This window comes from Strix aluco, chromosome Z, assembly GCF_031877795.1.
Source record: "Strix aluco isolate bStrAlu1 chromosome Z, bStrAlu1.hap1, whole genome shotgun sequence".
NCBI lineage: Eukaryota > Metazoa > Chordata > Aves > Strigiformes > Strigidae > Strix > Strix aluco.
In genome coordinates this window covers 11,388,730-11,411,555 of record NC_133971.1, presented here as the reverse complement: position 1 = coordinate 11,411,555, position 22,826 = coordinate 11,388,730, and the positions used below count along the sequence as shown (strand labels likewise).

Below are 22,826 nucleotides of genomic sequence, written 5' to 3'. Positions count from 1 at the left end.
ATACTTTTCACTCAATTATATTTTGTAAATTAGAATCTTACCAGTGTCTTATATAAGGGTTCAGTTTTAACAGGTTCATTAAAAAGACAAATGATATGGCAAAATGCAGCAACTAGATACTGATTTTTAAGGAAACCCGTTTATCCAACGCTGACTTTCAAATAGTTCCAGCCTACCCTCACACACAGATTTTGCTTTTAATTATTTGTTTATCTCTGAAAGTTAGAGTACAGAGAGAGAGCGAGCATGCGCAGGCATCAGTTGCTGGCATGACAACTGGCTCAAATTCAAGAATTACTACATACCAAAACATCTGATCATATACAGAGATGGAATCACTTTCTAAAACAGAAAGCAAGCTTTGAAAATGAAAACTGTTTTCTTGGAAGTGATGAAAGCCTTGAAGTTAGAGGAAAAATGAAACAGGAAAAACAGGAAAACTGATGTAAAACAACGAAAAGATTAGTTAGGTCAACCTAATATAACACTTTTATAGAAAAGAAGACTATTTGTCTTAAAACTGTGATGGGAAGTGATTTACAATTCATTTTCTCCTTAAAAACTAAATAAATTCTAGAGCAGTACTGACACCGCCCTATTACATTTATCCTACTATTAATAATTACATAGAAAGCTAATATAAAGTTTTATTTTTGTATTGTGAAATCATGTAAAATGCTTACTTTCTCTGGAAATCCAGATTAGGTATTTTTAGAAAGACTGAAAAAAGGCAGGAGCCAATTTACAAAGTTTTCCGCATGTAGCGATCTGTTCTTGAACGAAAGTTTTTTTCCTTCTTTTCCCTCCCTTTTAGGGTTTCCGAAGAAATTATTCAAGGTCAAGGACAGTACATCAGAGCACACACACTGAAAATAGCTTGAACATTCCCTAATTAACGCATTGCATTCCAAATCTAACAAGGAAACTGGAATGCATTCAGATGTCTCCCTTTCAGGAAGAAATATTTAAAAATTAGTTTACTTGTTTCTGTTACAGAACTTGAAAATATTGGTAGTTATTTCTTAAAGCAAACAAACTGGAATCAATGAAGATATTTTCCCAAGACTAATAGTCTTGGAACTAAGTAAAAAAAAAGTCCAGCAAAAAGTCAGATATAATTTGTTTACTCCCCTACCACAATATTGTATTAACAAATTTTGGATTACTTGTTTTAGTCATACATTCCTAACCAAACCCCAGCATCAGGCTGACTGCAGAAGAAACCATGCTTGTTCCTTTGGCATGTCAGCAGATAAACTTCTCCTCCTTAAACAGGCAGAGTTCAACAAAACCTTTTCCTCTTGGAAAAAGTTCACTATACATACCAGGACAATTTGGTATCACGGGACATCAAGAAATTAAGGCAAAAAACAGTGCTTGCCTCTCCACAAATGACAGCCTTCATTTGGTCATGCAACTTAGCGTTACTTGCATTAAATACAAATTTTTTACTAAATCCCTGTGTCCTACAGGCCTCATCAACAATTAGGTATATATTGCATGCATCAGTGAAGATCATCATGTCTCCTAAAAGGTGCATTTCAAGTCACAGCACAAAAACATTTGTGCCGGCTTTGCTAATAAAATACTTGGTGTGGTTGTACCAACAGAAAGGTGTTTCACATTATACTGTTGGCACTCAACTAAACCTTGAAAAAGACAAATTACGTTTGTTTTACCTGTTCCACAATTTCATGTTATTTTGAGTACAGATGGCTAGAAAGAACAAAAAATTATTAACTGGAATCATCATCCATTAAAAGGATCTGAAATTTGCTGACTACAATACACATTCCACCAGAATTACATGTAGTAGTTACCAATATGGTCTTGTAAAGCTTTCTCCTCTTCCTGGTGAAAAAAAAAAATGGCAATCACCAACTTTTAGTTCATATTTAAAAAAAGAAAAAAGAAAAAAGAAAAAATGAAAAGGGGGGAATAGATGATAAAAGCACTTCTGAGTCAGAAGATAAATACTTCTCATTGAAATAAAATTGGGAAAAAAAGACACAAGTCTTTAACTTTATTTAAGAACCAATGAAAGAAACATCCAGAGATCTCCAACCATTATTTTACACTCGAGAAATTTTACTTTGTTTCTCTCTAAAAAGTATATTGGTTACATCCCCCTGATCACATACCACTGAAGCGCTTCAGAGAAATTAGCCTGCAGCTTCACACTGATGACGGCTGTTTGGCTAAACCCTCTTCCACAGACAAGGCAGTTCTCTAGCTCACAATATTAACATTAAATTCTAGAGCTATGGTAAGTGCCAGTCAATTAATTCTTTACATTATTTTCCTTCCTTAGGAGTCTCTTCCCTCCAACTCACTCCCTTGCCATTCATACCTAAGAGGCATGACTACTGTGATTACAAAGCCTCATGCTGCCATGGAAAGGACTGTAACGCCTTAAAGGAAGGCCTGTATGAGCAAGCAGGGTCTATGCAACAAAGACAAATCGACCTCAAATTACAGACATACAAGGATACTCCAGGAGTACTTATATGACATATCAAAAAAACACTTCAACTACTTCTAATGTGGATGCAGCTACAGCAAACAAAGACGAGCTTTACAGCACTACAGCAAAGGCAATCTCGGTCTTTCCCCAAGCAAGAAGAGTCATACCAGCAGAGGCACAGGGTTTTTTTTCTTCTCCTAGAATAGCTGCATTAAGGGCTCTCGCCAGGTCAACTGTGCTATTGAGGGATCACACCTCTTCCTAACCTTGACAGCCACAGCTGTGACGACAATACAGTACTGTATACTAATTCAGGACTAACCTCAGAAACCAAATATACACTTCACCATCTAAAACTGTCTGCTCGCTCCTGGCATCTTCACAAATTTGGCCAAATGAAACACAATTTCTAATTTTCCTTCCAGATTGTTGTATTTACTCACATAGTGCTTTCATGTTTAGACTGCAATTTTTACTAAAAATACTTGGTTTGAAATAAATGAAAAACATGTATGGTAGAAAAGCTCTGTTTTATGCAGTTGAAAAGGTTTGCTTTAGGAGCCTGCACTCTGTACTTTTTTTAAAATAACCCCAAAATTAAGATCCTTCATGTCTAAATTGAAACATATCAAAAAGCTATAAAAACATCAATAAATAACATGCAAATGAGATTTTGAAGCCAACTTCCTTGGAGAAAGATCTTTCAAAATTAAGTGATGCTAATTATTATGCTAGGACAGTATCATTCAACTTCAAAATAGGTTAGCAGACAACTTTACTGCTTGATTATTAAGAACATTATTTGTGCATATCACTAATGTGTCATCTTCCTTTTATTTAGGACTTTCTTTTCATCAGACACATGAGATGAAGTTGGGGGGCACAAAGCAGGATACCATGAAGATTTTTAGCAGAACACAGACACAAGGTTTTTGAAATTCTCCCACTTGAAATCAGTTGCCATGATAAAATTGTTTATTCAGGGCTAGACTGAAAAAAAAAAAAAAAGTAGAAATCAGAAGCAAACAGTTCCATTTAACTATCACTGAACTGAAATTTATGCACCTCCCTCAGAAATCAAATCCTGTATTCCCTGTTTATATTAATACTTAGGGTTACAAGTAAGGCTGTTAGAACCGATATGTAATGAAATGTACTTTGTCCAATAACAGCACTTTTCCATAGTACAATAGTAAACATTTACAGAATTTCCATTACTCATACCGCAAAGAACATAAGTTCACATTTATATGGTCACAAAACATGCACTTACATAAACTCAATGTTAAGTTTTCCTCAATGCTACATATTCAGCCGTATTATATGGAACCAATTCCATTCTCCACCCAGTGTAACTCACTCCACTTGAATTGGCTTTAATAGCTGAACCTTTCTGCTTCACAAGGAATATCTTGCCGGCCCTAATGACACAGCTACCTATCCAAATTACACAAGAACTTTCCTACAGCAAGACCCAGCCTACCCAAATGCTCCACGACTCCCTCTCCAGGCAAGCCAAAGGCCTCTGTCAAAACAATTGACATGTTTCATATCACCAGCTTTCACTACTATTTTTGTGCAGCCTTCCAAAAGAGGCTCACATAAGGTTGGAGAAAAAAAAAAAACAAAAACCAACAAAAACCAAAACACAAAGCAAATGTATTTTCAGCAGCAGGTATAGCACTTGTTTGGAATGCATTTAAGGGCTCCAGTAGCAGCAGTCAACACTTCAGTTGTATTTATGCATATTTTCTTTCTTCACATTGACCCTTGCCAACATTACTCAGTGCCCCCCCCCCTTTTGAAGCCATACAAAAAGTTACTTTTTTTTCTTTCACAACTACTCACTGAGGCCTATTCCAGTGCTGAAAGCAAGTGAAGCAAAGCCCACGCTGGGTGTCTGTCTCCTAGAGAAGATTGCATCTTTTATTTATCGCCCCTTGGCTTTATTTTCACAGTGAATTCCTGGCTTAAATGTAATCAGCCAAGAAACCCTCCCTATGTGCACTCCTGTCATTCCTCATCTCTTGCAAACAGAATCAAGTGCAAGCAAAAGGAAAAAAAAAATAATCTCAGCACTGCCAACCAAACTAAAAAAGCCCTACTTCTGGTTTTGCCAGTCCTGAGGAGCCACAGATGTGCCTCAGACTTTTGGAAAGAGAAAGTCGAAAGATAAAACTTACAGAAAGTTAATTAGATTTAAAAAAAAAAAAAATTAAAAAAACAAGACTGAAGTCCCCCTAGGCAGAAGGGAAGGGCACTAAGCCTAGGTGTAGGGACACGGCTTCCCTTCGGGAAAAAAAAAAACTGATGGCACGTTTGCAAGCTGCCCTCCCGCTGGCAGGATCGAGGTTTTGGGGGAGGGTGGAGGGGTGATCCCGACGTCCCCCCCAAACACACCCCGAGCCGCCGCCGCCAACAAAAGGCGAGCAGCAGCCTCTTTTGTCTGGCTTCCCCTTTTCGGGGGAGGAGGAGGGGAAGCGACAGAAAACTGGGGGTGGGAGGGTGGGGGGGTGGAAGGACACAAATAAACATGAAAATGAGAACAAAGTGGCCGGGTCGCACAAAGAGCATCACCCACCGGCGCGGGGGGGGGGGGGGGGGGGGGGGGGGCGCCTGTCTGCTGGGAGCCGCTCCCCCAAATGGGTAGAAGCCGCCCCCGGCAGACAGACCCCCTAAAGTGTGGGGGGGTACCCAGCTCTGCAGCCCTTTAAACACAGGCGGGGAGGAGTTAACCAGAGACACCCGCAGCGGGTGAAGAGCAGCGGCAGGCGGCGGAGCGAGGAAGAGGAGGAGGGAGGGGGTATTGTTCCAGGAGGAGAAAGAGTAGCGCTCCTCGCCGCCGCCGCCCCCCCCCCCCTCCCCTTGTCACGAAGCGATTCATCCCAAAGCACTCCCCCCATATCCCCCCCAGGCGGGGCGGATCGCGCCCCCTCCCTCCTGCTCGCCGCCGCTGCCCTAGAAATGCCTTTGTTCGCGGATTCCCCCCCCCGCCCCCGCCGCACACCCGCTGCCGGGGTCTCGCACTGCTCTTATGTCTTTATTTTGGACGGCGGCACATCCCGCCCCCCCGCTCCTTCCCCCGCCAGCCGCCCTTCTGCTGATTCATTTCCACTGGCGGTCCCCCCCGGGATGGGGGGAGGCATCTCCTCGCTATTGTGGCTCAGGGTAAAGCGATGACCCGGATTACCGGGGGTGGGCGCTGGGAGGGGGCAGAGCCAAACGGGATTACACGGGCTGGATTACCGGGAGCGGGCACGGCGCGGTGCGGTGCGATGCGGGGGGGGGGCAGGGGGGAGTTAAAGGGACAGGCGAGGGACGGCCCGCCCGGCGCCGGGGGCCGCAGCCGTGTCACGGAGCAAGGGAGTTACTCCGTGTCCTGGGTGCGAGGGGGAGGAGACCGGCGGAGGAAGTTGCCCGGCCCCGCATTACAGCTGGGGATCGAAGAGTCGTGCGGACCGGGCCGCGGGGCCAGGGGGTAGCTCCCCGCCCGCGCGGCCGGACCCCCCCCCCCCCCACCCTCCGGGGGCTGCCGGGCGAGGCGGGGAGGCTCCGGCCGCCCGGGCCGCGGAGGAAGGACAGGCGGGAGGCGGCTCCCCGGGCAGCAGGCGGGTGACACGCAGGGGGGAGACCCGCGGCGGGGGAGGCCGGCGGCGCCCTGCCCGGGTGGCGGCGGCCCGGCTCCGGAGCGCGGCCCCGGCCGGTGACTCACCGACTTGCAGGACGTTATCGACGCAGCCGCCGTCGAGCAGAGCGATGCCCCTGCGGAAAGGCAGGCGGTTCTCGTCGGCGGCAGCGGCGGCGTCCGCGGCCCCGCCGGGCGCGGTGGCGGCCCCCCCGGGGGCGGCGGCGGGGTCCTCGGCGCCGGTGTTGAAGGAGGAGTACATGCAGATCTCCCTCTCGCTGCGGGGAAAGGACCAGTAGACGATCCTGCGCTGCACCGGCTCGGGGATCCGCTCGAACCGCTCCTCCACCCGCTGGAAGGGCCACTTCTCCGCCACCTTGCGAGCCGCGATGTCCAGCAGGGACTCGGGGCTCTGGGTCTTGCCGAGCGGCAGCAGCCCCAGGGCGGCGGCGGCAGCTGCGGAGGAGGGTCCGGCGCAGAGCGCCCCGCTGCCGGCCCCGGCGCCGCCCGCCCGTTGGCCCGGCCTGCACCCCGAGCCATAGCCGGGTCTGCAGCAGAGGCGCTTGGCGGGGGCAGGGAGCTGACCGCGCTCCGCCATGATCGCGCCGCTTCTAAGCAGACAGCGGAAGTGGCTGTACCCTATAAACGGCTCCAGGAAGGCAGCGAGCGGCCGCGAGCCCCCTTGGGACACGCCCCCGCCCTTATATGGCTGCGGGGGGCGGTGCCGGACGCCCCGCCAACGGCCGGTGCCTTATGCAAATCGGCGCCACAAACGTAAATACAACGGCCCGAGGAAGGCTAGATCCGCGCGCTGGCGCGGGGGGGCGGGGGTTGGCGCGCGCTCCTGCCTCCCCTCCCCACCCCCACCCCCGCTGATGTCACGCGCGCAGGCCCGGGCGCGCCTCGCGCGCGTGGTGGGAAAGGGGGCGTGGCCGGCGGCGCCCCTCTCCGCCACCATCTAGGGAATGGAATGCGGGGGCGGGGCCGCCGCGGCCTCAACCCGGTCACCTCTGCCGGGAAAGCCGCCGGGCGGGGACGGCCGCGCCTCGCAGCCGGAAAATACGGTAACGGCTGAGGCGGATGCCCTCGCCCGCGCGGAGGCGGGGGTCGGCACGGCCCCGGCGCCCCGCACGTTGCCGGGGAGGGGGGGGGTTTTGCAGAGCAACGCCCGCTTTTCGCCGGGTCTCCACGGGAGTAGAGAGCTGCGGCGGGGGAGTCTCGAAGGGCAGGTAGGAGGTGCCCACACGGGGGAAAGGCCTGGGCTGCGGTCCCAGAGGCGGGCTGAAATGGGCGAAGCTTCTGGCGCAGGAGCTTGGGCGGGTGCCCCCACGCGTGCCCGCAACAAGCCCGTGAGGTACCTCAGTGAGATGCGCCCCAATGTTTTTTATTATTATTTTTCCCCTTTATTAGAGGGCATACGGTAAGCCCGGCCGCTGGGCCGCGGGCGGCCGGCGCGTGCGGGCCCGGCGGCGCGCCGCGGGCGGGTGTGCGGCCCCGCCGCCAGGTGCCGGCGACCGGTTCCCTCCGCAGATGGTCCGGTCCGGCCTGGAACGGCTCCGGTAGCCCAAGGTGGAGGGCTGGGCGCCACAGACCCGCGGTGAGTCAGTTTGACGCAATCAAGGCGTCGCGTTCGCCTCGGTGTCGGAGAGGCTCTGTGGAAAGGCCGGCGCCGGCCATCTGTCCCGGTTCATTTTCAGCAGGCGGTGCAGTTGCAGTAGAGCGTAAAGTCGAACGGATTCTTCCTCTGTTACTCTGTTCGTTAAAAGACATACCGTTCGTGATCGTACCGTCTCCGCAAATTAAATGGCCTTCCTGGAGAAAACAAAAAAAAAAAAAAAAAAAAAAAGAAGATGAAGCGCAGGGGCAGGCTGAGGATATCGGACTCCTGCACAGCACTGAGGAAATACCAAATGCTACCCCTGCTTGTAGCAAGGCGTTCTGGCCTTAATTACAGCCACGCTGCTAATGTAAAATATTGCAAAAATACCATACAATAAGGATCAGGGCTAGCAATTAAAGCTGATACTGCCTTTCCTATGGAGAGAGACTTTGATGCATCATTTTAGAACAATATTTTTAATTAATGAAATATATTGGAACTTTATCTTGGAAATGGCATTTTTGGCGACTCACAGCTGAAAACAATACTTACTCATCTGTATTGGATTTGACAATGAACAGCACTTGCTAGCATGCAACGCAGAAGCCGTGATTTGAGTGCCTAGTGTCTCCATTCAGGTGGGCTGGTTTACCCAGCTAGACTACATTTTCCATGATGCAATGCAACCCTCCAGCTGGGAGGGGCGGAGGCGGGAGGTGGATCCGTCAGGGAATACCAAGAGTGCCAGGCGTGGGATCCAAGAAGTGCGAATAGCACCGGGTTGACTTGAAACTTGACATCTACTTTTTGTTTCCACCAAAATCCCAGACTAGAACAATAGATTATTTTCTGAACAGGGGATTGAAGGGCTTTGCAGAAACTGCATTTTCGATTAAAAATGGATGGGAAATTGAAAGAATCATGTCGGTATGCTGACTTTGATTTTTAAAGTAAGATCAGCAATATGCAAGTATTGGCTTTTTCATATGCTTTTAAGCTCTTAGACAATAGCACTGATTTGAAATTTCAGAGGTAGAGAATTTTTTTATGTCTAGGTATAGAACTTTTTTTGCTTTTTCTATTGTCAGTCGCTCATGCTAATAAAATGACTAATGTTTTTTAACCAATGAGTTTAAACTGCAGACTACAGGCAGGGTGTATGTTCTGCATGGTTTATTTTTTGTATATAGTACAAGTTGTTTTTTCTTTGGGATCGTCAGAGCTACCTTCTGGGTAAGAAAGGAGTTTAAACTAATGCTTGTGTTTCTGAATATAGACTGCACAAAACAGTTACTTTTGAGATGCCAGTTTTGTAAGTCCTCAGATATTCTGCTGGGATATTAACTGACTCCTTCCTCATTCTAGGCATGTATTTTAAAAGTAATTTAAAAGGATTTACAAACTTAACTCTAACTAAATTTTGGAGGTGTTAGGAAGCCTGAATGCTGCAGGCCAGAGATGAGGATATAGTACTTTCTTTTACTATTAGTACGGTATTGTGTTTCTGAGAGCAGAGAAATGGAATATGTAGAAGGTGAAAAAAAAAAAAAAAAAAAACTTCATGACTGCATGTGTATGAGAGCAGAGGAAAATGATACTTAATTTTCACCCCATCACTTACTCTTTGTTCATAATTGCTCACATCTCAAAGCAATTTTTCTTCTCTGTTATTCTAGTGCTATTTCTGTTTTAAACAAGTGTCTAGCAAGTCAGTAAAAATGCTCTTCTAATTTGGGTAATGGCTGTTCTTTAGCAGGTCTTAGCCACCTGCTGCAATAAAAATAACACACTAATGCCACCAGAAGAATTCTTCCCATTATAGTAAAGGAGCTTTACAGTAAAAATTGAGAAATAAGAGGAATGAGAGGAATGCCAGTAAACAACCAAACATCCATAATAAGCAGAAGTAGCCCATGTGTCAGTTATCTCAACTTAGTCGTTCTTCTATCTTTTCAGATCTGGGCAGAAATTATTAAATTCACTTAAGAAATCCCAGAGAAAAACATGTGGAAAATCCCATAGATCCACCTTTTTCATCTGTCTACCACTCAGCAGGACTAGCTACTTCCCATTAAGTCTATGAATATTAATAGCTACACAGGATGCTGGTGAAGCATTTTTATTTCTGGGCTAGGGAGCACATGAAGAGGTAATGGCATCTTTGCTCTTGACATTCAGCCATAAGTACCAGGTATGCTTCTCCTTAGGCTCCCTCTGCACTGGTGTAGCACCGTAACAGCGTCCAAATTATCATCTGAGGCTGAAGTTCCTTTGTCCTGCCAGTTTTGCCCCTTGAGTTCCTTTAACTTTCTGAAAGCAAGTGGAAAGATGTATTAGCTCCAGGGAAGAAATTAAAATGTGTTAAAGCCACACCTGAAAAGTATGTTAATTTCTAGTTAGTTTTTCTTTCAGTGGATGTTCTTCCTGTGGAAAGACCTTGCTGAGCTGAGCACCCTTATCCTCTTTTTCTGCCTCACGGTTTTGGGAGGTCTGTATTCCAGAGCTACGCAGAGAGGAAGAAATGGCTGCAAAACAGCAACCTTAACGTGGTTAACTTCCTGCATGTAATCAAAGGCTATTCTAGGAGCTGCTTGGAAAAATACCCTTGGACACCACTCAGTGAAATTCCTTCTTAATAATCTTTCACAGCATTAGGCCACTTGCAGTCATTTTTGCTCATTCCAGTAAAACATACAGGGCTTGAGCATTCTACCAGTTGAGCTAATTTAGAACAAAGATTGCTACAGCTGCAGAGTTGTCTTTGTACGAAGCAAATAATCGTCTTAAGTGTAGAAAAATGGATGGCAGACAACCTAATGCTGGCCAGCACAAGTCACCCTCCTAGTTAAAACTTATCTGGAAAGATGAGACTCAGCATTCCTTCACTGAAGCTGAACAAGAATCTGGATTTATGTGCTTCATAAAATACTTCTAAATGCTGGGAGGGTAGGGGGTCAGAGATAAAGAGGAGGAAACTCAGGAAGGGAGACTAGAGGGTTCTCAGAGCTAGAACTTTAAGAAAAAAACCACAAGAACTTGAGGTGACAGCACTAAAATAATCAAATACAAGAAAGACTGATGGATCTACTGAGCTGAATTTATAATGCTAAACCAAGTCTTTTTATCCTGTTTCTTTAAGCCTTTTTAGATAGCTAGGCTCTTCAGTGCTTATAAGAAAGCTATAGGTTTTATGGATACCAAATGTATTTCTCATTTCAAAGCCTGAAAAAGACTGCTGTAGGTAAAGGTAGTGGCTACCACTGCGCTTTGCAGTGTAGTGACTCTGGAAATTCAAATACAGGAAAAACAGACAGTAATGATGTCGATGAAGGCATCATCTTAAGCATGGTCAGGGGAGAAAATGCTGTAGTTGGTCAATATCTTTGGTTTTACAATGTTTTCTTAAAATAGTTTCCTTCATTATGTTCAGAAACTATTTTTAATTTAAGGAGTTAAAAAAAGAACATTTGCCTTATACTAGCCTTTTAAATCAAATACTCTAGGATAAATATTGCCAGTTCTTCAGAGTCTCTCTATTAAAGTGAAAATAAACCAGCAGCACTGAATGAGCCCTTTCAAAGTGCAGCTTTTTATTCTAATTACATTCCATGAGGATTCCAAAACTGGAGTCAGAGACTAGAATCTAAAAGCATTTAGGAAAATGTACTTAAAATATTAAGCATGCTTTACTAGCATTCTAGAGTAATGTAAAGAGACAAACATCTTAATTTGAGCTAAATCCTCTTGACACTCATTTCTGTGACCTCTGCCTTTTTGTGGCTTGATACTTGATGTATGAAGTCATTCTGAGATGGACTGAAGGGGAGGGCATTGTGTATGCCATAGTCTCAGGGCTGTGTGCATTAATGCTGCTCTGTATTTCCTCAAGGAATGAGCACATTCAGTTTACATTTATTGAGAATAGACCTTGGGAATGAATTATTTTTTCCTTATAAGGAGCCTTGTGTTGGGATATCTGTTGGGACAGTTTAGCTCACTACTAAGTTACTAGGGATAAAAGCATCACTGTTACAAGTAAAATGGTAATGTGCAAGTGACTTCTTAAATGTTGAACTGATTTAGAGGGTTCAGAATTTCAAAGTCTTGGAATAGAGGAATAAGTGTTTCACCTTTTTCAGAGTTTTAACTTACCATTTGCAAAAATTCAAAAGCAGAAAATCCTGTCTCTGAGAGGTTTCTAGATTTAACATGCCTCTGGGTTTGTTGTGACCTTCTGTAGGTCTGAGTTGCAGAATTCGTGAACATTCAAAGTAAAAACAGTGTTATTCCTCCCACAGGCTTTTGTAAACTTTTTAAAGGATTATGTTTTTCTACTATCAAAATAAAAGCAAATTTGATGAAAACTTCAGGTTTTAAAATAACTTTCTTATAGGTATTCTCTCCTTACTGCAAACACATACACTTAATTGTGGTAACATGGTTACAAAAGAAAAAGATTCCTCAAAGCTTTATCCTCTTCTGGTCAGACATCCTCCACCAAAAATGTGATAGGCCAGTTCAGAAGTTAATCAGATGCAAAATGCCACCAATTAGTCTACCAGCATGTGTAAGAACACCTCAGCACATACAATGTACAGAAAGTGGACTGGTGGTCTAAAAGGAAACATTATTGAACTGCCTTCCTGTGGATAAGCATCCTACACTAACAAACCTCCTTTTTATCTTCTCGGGCTTCCTCCCTTTAAACTGCACTTAACTTCAGACTTCCTTGCATTAGACCAAATAACTACCTTGCTGTGGCAGGCAACATAATAATTCTCGGGCAGAAACTCTGCATGAGGAAGGGCATGCAGACCTCAATCTGCTAATGTTAGGAACAAAAGACATTGCTTACCTAGATTTTTCACCTGTGTCAAAGAAAGAGAAACAACATATACTAAAATTCTCAAAAGTGCATTTTTGAGGATGCTAAATGCTGGTAAAATGGCTTTTAAAATGGCATTAATTTAAAAAAAAAAAAGCCCCCAAATCCAAAACAAACCCCCTCTTTCTCCCATTTCAAGAAGTCTGCTTCCAGATTCATTTGTGATGGTAAGAGAGCTGTTCTTACAAGGGAACAGCTTAGATATGCCCAAAGCTGAAGCTGCTGCCCAGGCACTATGTGGTGCCTATCAGTAGGATCCTTGCCTCCACCAGCACAGCCAAGACAGCAGTTCAAGGAAGAGGAAGGTATAGCTAACTGGCCAGCGATTCCTTCAGATACTTGCCAGTCTTCTGTGAACTTCTCTGCCTTTATGAATTGTAACAGAGGACCTGCAGAAAGTATGGAGGCAGAGAAAAGATAGAGATCGCTAAGCAACACCTGAATGGTTCCTAAAACACCTGGCATTCTTTTAAAAAGCTTGGGTACAATGTCTGCTTCCCCTAACTTGGTCTCCAGTGATTGCATTTAGCAAGCAGGGGAAACTGAGCTGGACATTAGGATTTTTTTCTTAACAGTCTATTTAAAATTTGATTCCTACTGATTAAATTCTTAGTTTACAAGTATTTGAACAATATCACAAACCTGACTTTTCCTTTGCTGGGTCTGAAACACCCAGTCAGGATTTGCAGACAGCTCTTTCCTTGGGTTGAATCAGAGATAAACTTGCAAAGGTAGTGCTCTAAATATGAGAGCTTCTGTGTAATTCAGACACCCTATGAAATCAGATACTGAGAATTTTCTGTATTGCAGAAAAAATACACTGTACCATCTGGTTAAACTTCATTTGACCAAAGAGAACTGTGCACTGAGGAATAATTAATAAAGACCCTATGCAAGGGAGTAATATTTTGAGGAGTTGTTTTCACTTTTTTTTTTTTCCTCACCCAGATTTCATCTTGTGTTTGTATCTGTATGGTGTAAACTCCATCCTTAAGCAAAGTGGCATGAAGTACTTTTGCGGGCTGGGTTTAACTGAGTAATATTTGGGCATTTGTTCCAGGACTTTAGAAAGTATTTGACATTTTTTTAGCCCAAGTGCTAATTAGACTGATGTGTACTTGTTTTACCAAGTTACCCCTGCAAGACCGAGTAACAGAACTGCATCCATTTTCAAAGTTAAACATAGCTTACTGACATATATCTTGGGTGATGTTGACATACTTTCACCTTTATTTTATACCGCAACTGTAAGTATTTTTATTGTCTCTCTGCCAGTTTCTATTCCTTCTTTCTCTTTCCCGTATTTGTTTGACCATACTTTGCTGCTGCCAGTACAGTGTACTGCTCTGTCCTGACTAATGTCCCGTAAACTTTCCATTGGCTTACCTTCCTTCTTCATATTCTTCCTGTCCTGCAGTCTTGGAAATCATACCAGAGCTAATATCTCAAGCTAAGCCTTGTAATCAAATTCAGAAGATAAACTGTGGTTAGAGCTCTGCAGTAAAATTATGTCAGAGAAAACAGTACTCCTTCTACTTAAGTACCTTCAAAGGTTTCACTAGAAGCCATTTCATGGAGCAGGGATATTTTTTTTTTTTCCTACTGATCTGTCACTAAAGAGCACCTAACTTTTGAAGTTGCTCCGAATAGAAAGGGAGACCATTCTTCTTTTCCCTCTTTTGTGCTCCAGGGATTAAGATGAGTTGAGAGATATGCTCTGGTGCACCTTGCTACTTGGAATAATGGTGGCACAATGTGTTCTTGTATTTCCGGAAAGTTAGTGCTTTGAGCTTCTTCCAGGGGGGTATTAGGAGTTGCAAGAATTTGGCAGTTTTACTACTGAAGAGGGAGGGACCCCTTGATACTTAATATGTATCCATGCTTCTTTGCTTCAGTACATTAGGCAGGACTCACGGGACAGCTGTCTTATTGCTAGACACTGTCCTCTGCTGGGCTGTGTTGGGGTCCTTCAGAGGGAATAGCTACAGGCACTGTGTGTGTTATGGTTCAAAAGCTCCAGGAGATACTGTGTCAGATACTGTGACTGCAAGCTTAGGCAGATGTCGCCATCAGTCATCCTGCGGATGTTATGATTCGTGAGCAGAAGATGTAAAAATCTATCCTGCTGCATTCATGTAAAATACATTTTTTAGTGGTTCCAAAAAAATGGAGCCTCTGGGCAGGAACAGATCTCTATGGAGCCTCTGAATTCCAGTTGTAGTGAAGGTCCGACGCTATGCTACTGCTCCCCCAATCTGAGAAGATGGAAGCATCTCCCCAGTACCCTAACTCAGAACTGCTTCCCAGTTAGTAATTTTAATATGTGCTTCTCAGAGCTTTGTTACAGACGGCACAAAAATCACCTTGTTCTTCTGTGGTTCCAGTGGTTCTGAGCAGCAGCAGCAGCAAAGCCTGAGCACAGTTTTCACTGTGCTCAGGGCAACACACAGGCACCAGAGCCCTCCATATGCACATTTGGACAACCAATACTAAGTCGGTTTGCACCCTACTCTGACCTTTCAATTTATCCCTGCAAACATGAAGGCTTTGCTTTTTGTTTTTTAAAACAAAAGTTTACTGGCTGCAGTTGAATGGCTGCTTTTGAAGTTCACTAGGAAAGCTAGAGATCTTTTCTTTAAAAAGAAAATGAGAAATCACTAGGATATGAGTTAGGAGTGGAAGAACTGAGGAAGAGAAGGGCAGAACTAGTGCAAATAAGATTTAAAGATGAATGTATAAACCCAGTCCCTTGCCAACTCCACCCTCTAAATGGCATTTACTGCTGGGGAAATTGAATCCACCCAGGACTGATTCTAGCGTCAGGAAAATCCTCCTAAAATAGCTCTGGGCCTTGCAAAAGTTGCAGTTTCCTCTCCCAATAATTGATGCTGTGGTGACAACCTCCATCTGGCACTCATGAGTTGTAGTCACCGCATCTGCTAAGGGGAAGAAGGGAACTTTTTCCCTTTGCTCAGAATCTCTTGCCTTGCCTGCAGTGATGTCCTAGGAGTACAAAATTGCTTGCTAAGTTTGAGCACTTATCAAAAGGGATGGTGTCCCCTATACTGGTGTCTTGGAAATGAAACTGCAGTCTCTGCTTACTTAGATTTTCAAACGTGTAAATTAAGAAGAACCACTTTAAGAGTACCTGGGGATTGGTCTAAGTTTCATTATTGCCATTGAATGTGGGTTTATTTCATACTGTTTACTAAATGGAGAGTATAACCATAGCAACATTCATGACATGCTCTGTATGGAGCTGCCAATGTAAAACTGAAATTAGCATTCAGAAGACAACTGTTTGAAAGTAGCCTGAGAACTGAAAAATAATGTTTCAGACTACGGTCCGGATGAGAATACACTTCAGCATCTACAGAGTGAAAATTATGCAAAATTTACTACTTTGACTTATGCTGATCTCAGCAAGAGTATTTGTGGTAGCATTTGTATAGATCTTACCTTGATGAGTGAAAGCACAATGGTATAAATACTGATAGACAGTGGTGATTCTCCTTTTGATTATAACAATCATAATTTTGTGTGAAGAATACTTAAAAATTACAAATACTACTAGCCTTTCATGTTCACCGGTAGTGCAAAGATAGTTAAAATCTTTTTTACAAGTTTACTTGGAAAAAAAATAATGACAGCTCCTAGACAAGATGAAGGTTCTACTGTCTCCATATAAAGAAAAAAGATGTGGGGTGAATGGGAATAAAGAGGGGAATATAAAAGGAAATTTTAGATCTGATTTAGTTCTCTGCTGTCCCAGGTATAAACTGTTGATAAATTTAGTTGAGTAAGTATTTTTTTGTTGTTGCATGTTGTGATGTTCTTGCAGAAATCTTTTATATGGGAAATTGTGGTCTGGCAGAATGAAGGTGGATTGAATTACAGTTTGCTTCTTCATGTCCCTCCACAGGTCACTTTCTGAAAGAAGCAGAGTCAATGTAACTACACCTTTCTCATTGAGTCATACCAGCTGTTGCAAGTAATGCTGAACAAAAATAATTCCCTGGTTACTCTGCCTGCACTTTTATCTGTGGTTAACTTCACTGTTTTTGTTTAAGTCAGTCTCTTCTTTTGTGTGCATCTGTCACATAGCATGAAAGACATGTTTCTGTAAATAAGCTTAACAAGTCATTTAGGAGATGTGTAAGAAAATACAGAACTGCTTTTAACTAACTTTTGAAAGTTGGCTAGATTTTAAGCTGCCTCTGTCCTTTCAACAGATGCTCAGAACAGTGACTGCTCTTTATTGCCTCAACACTCCATCTTGGGATAATACATCAGCCAGTCTGATGGAATATTTTATGTAGACTTACTACTTCCTGTGAGTCAGTGCTGTAAATGGCAATTACGTCTGCAAAGAACACAGCATCATTCATGTCTCTTGCTGCCCTCATGGCTAGGGTGGTACATTTAGAGAGGGTTATGTTAGTCCTAAGAATCAAATGGATCTATAGAAATGATGGAAACGTTCCTAGAAAAACAAAAAAGACTGAATAATTAAATATTTTTTCTATGTTTGAAGCATATGGGTAAGCCCCAAGCTTCTATCGCTTCGCAGGGTGAGAAAACAAATCCTATTCCAGCAGTAACTCAGGAGCTAGGTTTAAAGTAACAAGTCCAGATAACTTTAACTCAGTGTTTATATTCAAACTGACCAAATATCTATCTGTATTGCTATTGTTTGTTTCCAATAAATTTGAAATTGGAAAAGACAATCCAGAGGACTTGATTAAGTTAAAAGTACTGGCAGTAGAAAGGGTAAAGAGGACAATGATTACTGGCTAGCATCCATGTAGGCAAAAAATGTGTAACTGATATGTAAGCTATTAAAGGAGATCAGTAGAATTAATGTTGGTCAATATGGGTGTATGAAAAACAGATCTGGCCACAGTTTTATTAAACAACACACTTGATTAAAAAAATAGTGCTTACATAACAGTAGTGTTTATGTAATACTTAAACTTCTTCTAAACATTTTGACTTACCACTGCATGACGCTTTCTGTATGTCATGCTAAATTGATCAATATGACCTGTTAATTAACAGAATATTGGTTAACTGACAGCAAAAAACAAAATAGTAAATGGAGGATTCTAACTGAGCAAGTATATTCATATTACGGCTGTTTTAGAAATTGCTTTTGACCATGTGTTATTTAATTTTAAATTACATCAAACATTGTACAAAATTATTAATGATACTCAGATGACCCAAAAGATTGGGGATGCAATAAGCAACAAAGGTAAGTCATTGATGTGATGCAGTCCACATGACTTTATTTAATAAGTTGAGGGCAAACAGACAAATGTTTTGTGGATAGCTATTAAAGTAATACATCTGTGAAGAGTGAAAGCAGACTGTCCTTTTTACCTGTACTTTTGGTCTGCCCACCAAATACCAGAGCTCAAGAACAGAGAAGACACCCAAATCTGGAGCCATTGAAGGTCAGTTGAGCAAGGTGTTCTCAAAATTCCGTAGCAAACTCAGCTTTTTGTTTTAGGAACATCTAAGCCTCCAATTTCTTTTCCTGGGTTTCCGTGTATATCATGTGTCTGATCATCTCTAAAGCGTTCAGTTATGTTACACGCCTACACAACTTTATTTTGGCATCTCAGAGTAACGCTAAAACATCCCCATGCTATAGATTGACTCTACTTTTGAACCTCAAGGCAGTCTTTTTAAATATGTCTTATACCATAGATGCGTCATTGTTACCCTTTCTCTGCCTTGAATAGCCTTTTCACATGTATTGGTACAGCTGTAACAAATAAGGGAATAAACCGATGTCTGCAGATAATTCCCATAGTCTAATCACCCTTCATGTTATGGCAAAACTAAGGCTGCTGTTGCCTTCTTCAGACACTTGTGTTTTGCTGGACTTAAGAAGAACTAAAAATGCTGGTTGGAATTTTTCTTCTGTTAATGAGTTTTTATTTAGGGATTTGGAGGAGGAATGAAGAGGTGCAGAGAGATTTGTTGAGAAAGGTAACAATGTATGAACTCTTAAATATGGTGCTTTGGTCAAAACACCGCATGTAATTGTTGACTATACAAAGAGAAATCTCTGGGGACTAGAAAGACAATACTAGTTATATGTTTGGCACTGAAACAATTTTTGTTGGAATTTGCTTTGTCCAGTTTAGGATTCAAGAAGACTGTTGGTAGACAGAAAAGGTTGAGAGAAGAGCCAGAAAAATCATTGATTCATGTGGCATGATACAAGGAAGTTTTTCTATTTGGTTTATAAACCAGAAAAGTATATTGACTGCAGTCCAAAAGTATCTGCAATGAAAGAAACTTAATGCCTGTTTTTTCCATCTAGCTGACAAAGACGTAACAGGATCCGATTGCTCAATGTTGAAGCTGAACAAAATCAGACTAGAACTGAGTGGTACAATTTTCCTTGAATAATGAGCAGTTAATCATTGGAGCAGTTTAATTAAAATTATAAGGGGCTTTCCATCTCTAGCAGTTTTATCTCAAGAGATGTCTTTCTTAAAAGACATACTCTAGCTCAATTCTGCAGCAGTTTAGGAAATCTCAGGGACTTCTATGACAAAACAGACCAGCCCATGTGCTCACAGTGGATGTTCTAGCCTTATCTCTGATGGTAACCAAGGTAGTCTGGGTTCTTCCTTCAGCTCTGCTGTGGGCTTACTTCATGATCCAGTTTTTTGCTAACATTTGTACGGGAACTTCAGCAGCGGTGTAAGAAAGTGCATAATCGTCTGTAAATGGTATAGTGTTGTAAGGGATACAGGCTGCATTAAAACCTGTTCTAAAGATGTACACAGAGGACAGACAGCCACACATGGAATTTTAGCACTCCTTTTCATGTTTAGTCCAGTTTCTGAGCAACAGCCTTGTGAATTAACAATGTATGTGATGATTCTGAGCTACTCTATAAGCTTGTGGTCATATGCAGGAGGTGAAATACTGTTTTGGATTAACAGTCTTAGCTCATGTATTAACCCTTGTATGCCTGTCCAAAACTTGCAACTTGTGTTTGGGCTCGTTTGTAAAATGATACTTAGTCCTTCAAATAAAAAGTGCAGAAGTAATTAGTAACATTAGCTTATCATTATTTACAGCAAACCAATTCCTTCTTTGTGCATAGAGAACTAAAATTATATCCTTGCTTGGCTGAAAACTTCCTTTCTGCAAGTAATAAAAAATGCAAATATCCCTTACAATGGCTACTTCAGCCTCATTGCAGCTTGAGGCATAACCGCATTGGCAGAAGGACAATGTCTTGTCTCTGATGGCTATGAAGCCTCTCTGAACTTGACCTGAATATGAACTTATACAAAAGGGACCTCTGTGCAGTGACAAGAACTTGAAAACAGAGTATAATGATGTAAGAAATTTAAAATAAGTTGGGGGGCATGTTTCAGTGAGATCAGCATTCCAAGTAGTCCCTAACAAGAATTGGATATTTGTATCTCTGTTGCCACTCATTTTTTTAATGACTGATCATCTGAATTTTTCTGTTAAGCTTCCTCCAAGCTGAAACCTTATACTTGATACCTTAACAGGCTTTTGGCGCAAAGTTGGCCTTGGTATCCTAGACAAGTCTCCCAACTTCTTTTAATTACTTCAATACTGACAAGGAAGGGATGTGTTTAAAAAAAAAGCATCACAAAGGACGCTGTGTTTTCCTGTCCTGTGCTGAAGAAGCTAATAAATTGCGTGAGCTCAAGAAATCAAGAGAAGAAGGAGCCACAGTAGTGTCGTGGAAGTAGTAGGTAGCACTGGTGACCTCACCATTGCAGTACTGACCAGGATGGAGCTGTACTAACTGCTGCCCTTGGTATCAGTAGCTCCAGGGTCTATTCAGATGAAGCCAGTTTCTCACTAAGCTCCCAAACAGTATTTTACTTCTGAGGATATTCTTTATTCTCTTTTAGAGGTAGTTTTTCTCTTTTATGTTCTCATCAGAGTGCCTTGCATGTTCTTTGTAGTTTCACTGGTCACCACTCACTGAGGAGTACGTGTGATGTATCGCTCCTTCCTCATCCATCCTTGTGTCAGATAGCTGTTCCAGTATACTTAAACTACTCTGGAAATCTACAGGTAAGCAAAGCATCAAATTTGTAAGCCTTATGTCATACACCTGAACCTCTTGGGTGGGTGATCCTATGTTTCCATGCCTTGGGAACTCCAGTTTTGGACTGAGTGCTTTTAAGAATCATCTTTAACTTTGGACCTTTGTGTGTGTCCCCCATGGTTAAGACTCTGCCTGGAAACTCTCACTGAGGCAGGAGACTCCAACGTACAAATGTCATGAGATGATGACTTAGTACCTCACACCTCCACAGCTGATCTTTGCCTTCTCCTGCTGGAGTCTTGTGTCTCAGATGCTATTGTTTGTGTTGCAACAAAGTCCTTACAAAGCAGCACAGCATTTGCTGGTCTATGCACAACTACTCTTGACCATCAGTTCCCCCTTTCTCATGGGCATCTGAGGAATGTGGCTGTGGGGAAAGGAGACAAAGCCTTCTCTATCCTACTGTCCCCAGTTTTGCTTTCTGTCTTCGCAGTTAAGGAGGTTTCTTTCCTGAAAGAGCCTAGGTCTTTTAGACTTCTGATGAGATTCTCCTGGGATACACACCAGGCTTATGTCAAAGTGCTGTGATAACTGTCAGTTGTTTGTAGCAGCAATCTAATTGCTCTTCCAGGCTGAAAGGATTCCTGGCTGAGGTAGTCTTGAAGCTGATTCAGCTCCATAGATATAATCTTGTTTCTGCTACAAAATGGTGAGTCTAATCTGCACTTTAAATTACAATGAAATCATATCCATAAACTGGCAGGCATTCCCCAGACTATCACACCTTGCTTTTAACATATGGGCTGACTGACACAATCAGATCAAATGATTTTCCAGACTCTTTGCTATATCCACTAGGCAGCATTTCTCATTTAAGATTCCTGTAGTGAGGCTGTATCTCCAATGATAGCTTAGATTCTCATCTGATGTAAATTATCATAGTTCCAGTTGACTTCAATGGATTTGATAATGTATGCCATCTGAGGTTCTGCATCTGAAAACTCTGTAATAAAAAGCAGCTGTTACTTTAACTAATCTGAAAAATAAGTGCCTAGTATGTGTCTGAGTCTAGCTGTCATAATACCTGTTACTCAGCTGCCAGCACACCACTGCATACTGGAGAATTAAAGTCCCTTGTCCTGCATCTGAGTAACTGGGATCGTGTCCTGTATTTTATCAAGAATGAAAGTTGAACAGAGACTGCTATAATCCTTGACAGCAACTTTGCTGGGAAACCTGAAAGCCTGTGAGTTTGGCTCTGCTAGAAGCTAGTCATATCTTTATACTGACCATGAACATTACATATATGCAATATTTTATGGTGTGGCTGGGATAGAGTTAATTTTTTTCATAGTAGCTAGTATGGGGCTATGTTTGGGATTTGTGCTGGAAACTTGATAACGCAGGGATGTTTTCATCACTGCTGAGCAGTGCTTACACAGAGCCCAGGCCTCTTCTGATTCTTACACCACACACCAGTGACTAGGCTGGGGCTGCACAAGAAGGTGGGAGGGGACACAGCTGGGACAGCTGACCCCAACTGACCACAGAGATATTCCACACCATATGTCATCATGCTCAGCATATAAAGCTGGGGGGAGAAGAAGGAAGGAGGGACATTTGGAGTCATGGCGCTTGTCTTCCCAAGTAACCATTACGCGTGATGGAGCCCTGCTTTCCTGGAGACAGCTGAACACCTACCTGCCAATGGGAAGCCGTGAATGACTTCCTTGTTTTCCTTTGCTTGTGTGTATGGCTTTTGCTTTACCTATTAGTCTGTCTTTATCTTAACCCATGAATTTTCTCAATTTCACCCTTCGATTTTCTCCCCTATCCCACAGGGGGTGAGTAAGCGAGTGTCTGTGGGGCTTAGTTGCCAGCTGGGCTTAAAGCATGATACCTATGTCATAATGTGATACTGTAAATAAAGTGCCTATCACTATATGTTTGAGGAAAATGTGTCTTCATTTACAGTTCTTCATTTAACTCTCCACACAGAACAAATCATGATTTTTATATTAGAGTATGTTATGCAATTTTGCCTGTAAAGAACTATTTGTGCCATAAAGCATCAAATTTCCCCTATTACTTTAAAATTTATGTACAGTTCGGCTCTTTTAGTAACAACAGGGTGTAGCTTTAAACACCACCTTTTCTATAAATCACGTTCAGTCCTGGCTCAGGCAAACTCCA

The 22,826-nt window shown here is 42.8% G+C and overlaps 1 protein-coding gene and 2 long non-coding RNA genes across 7 annotated transcripts in view; 1 reads left to right on the top strand and 2 right to left on the bottom strand.

Annotated features, from left to right (window-relative positions):
- Nucleotides 1-6,687, bottom strand: part of ZSWIM6 (zinc finger SWIM-type containing 6) — a 112,418-nt gene extending 105,731 nt beyond the window's left edge. For all 3 annotated transcript variants that reach the window (XM_074811951.1, XM_074811952.1, XM_074811953.1), the window contains exon 1: nucleotides 6,177-6,687. In XM_074811951.1, the coding sequence (XP_074668052.1) occupies nucleotides 6,177-6,687 (511 nt within the window). The remainder of the gene's footprint in view (nucleotides 1-6,176) is intronic.
- A 388-nt stretch (nucleotides 6,688-7,075) lies between these two features.
- LOC141917974 (uncharacterized) lies at nucleotides 7,076-22,577 on the top strand. 3 transcript variants are annotated; one of them, XR_012621534.1, is made up of 4 exons: nucleotides 7,076-7,153; nucleotides 16,497-16,565; nucleotides 20,548-20,659; nucleotides 21,265-22,577. It is a non-coding gene; the product is annotated as an uncharacterized LOC141917974 (long non-coding RNA). The 3 variants fall into 3 exon arrangements; XR_012621533.1 differs by lacking the exon at nucleotides 7,076-7,153 and adding an exon at nucleotides 7,899-8,616; XR_012621532.1 differs by lacking the exon at nucleotides 7,076-7,153 and having other exon boundaries at nucleotides 7,899-16,565.
- Nucleotides 7,331-22,826, bottom strand: part of LOC141917975 (uncharacterized) — a 78,759-nt gene continuing 63,263 nt past the window's right edge. Inside the window, exon 3 of the long non-coding RNA XR_012621535.1 lies at nucleotides 7,331-7,901. This is a non-coding gene — a long non-coding RNA (uncharacterized LOC141917975). The remainder of the gene's footprint in view (nucleotides 7,902-22,826) is intronic.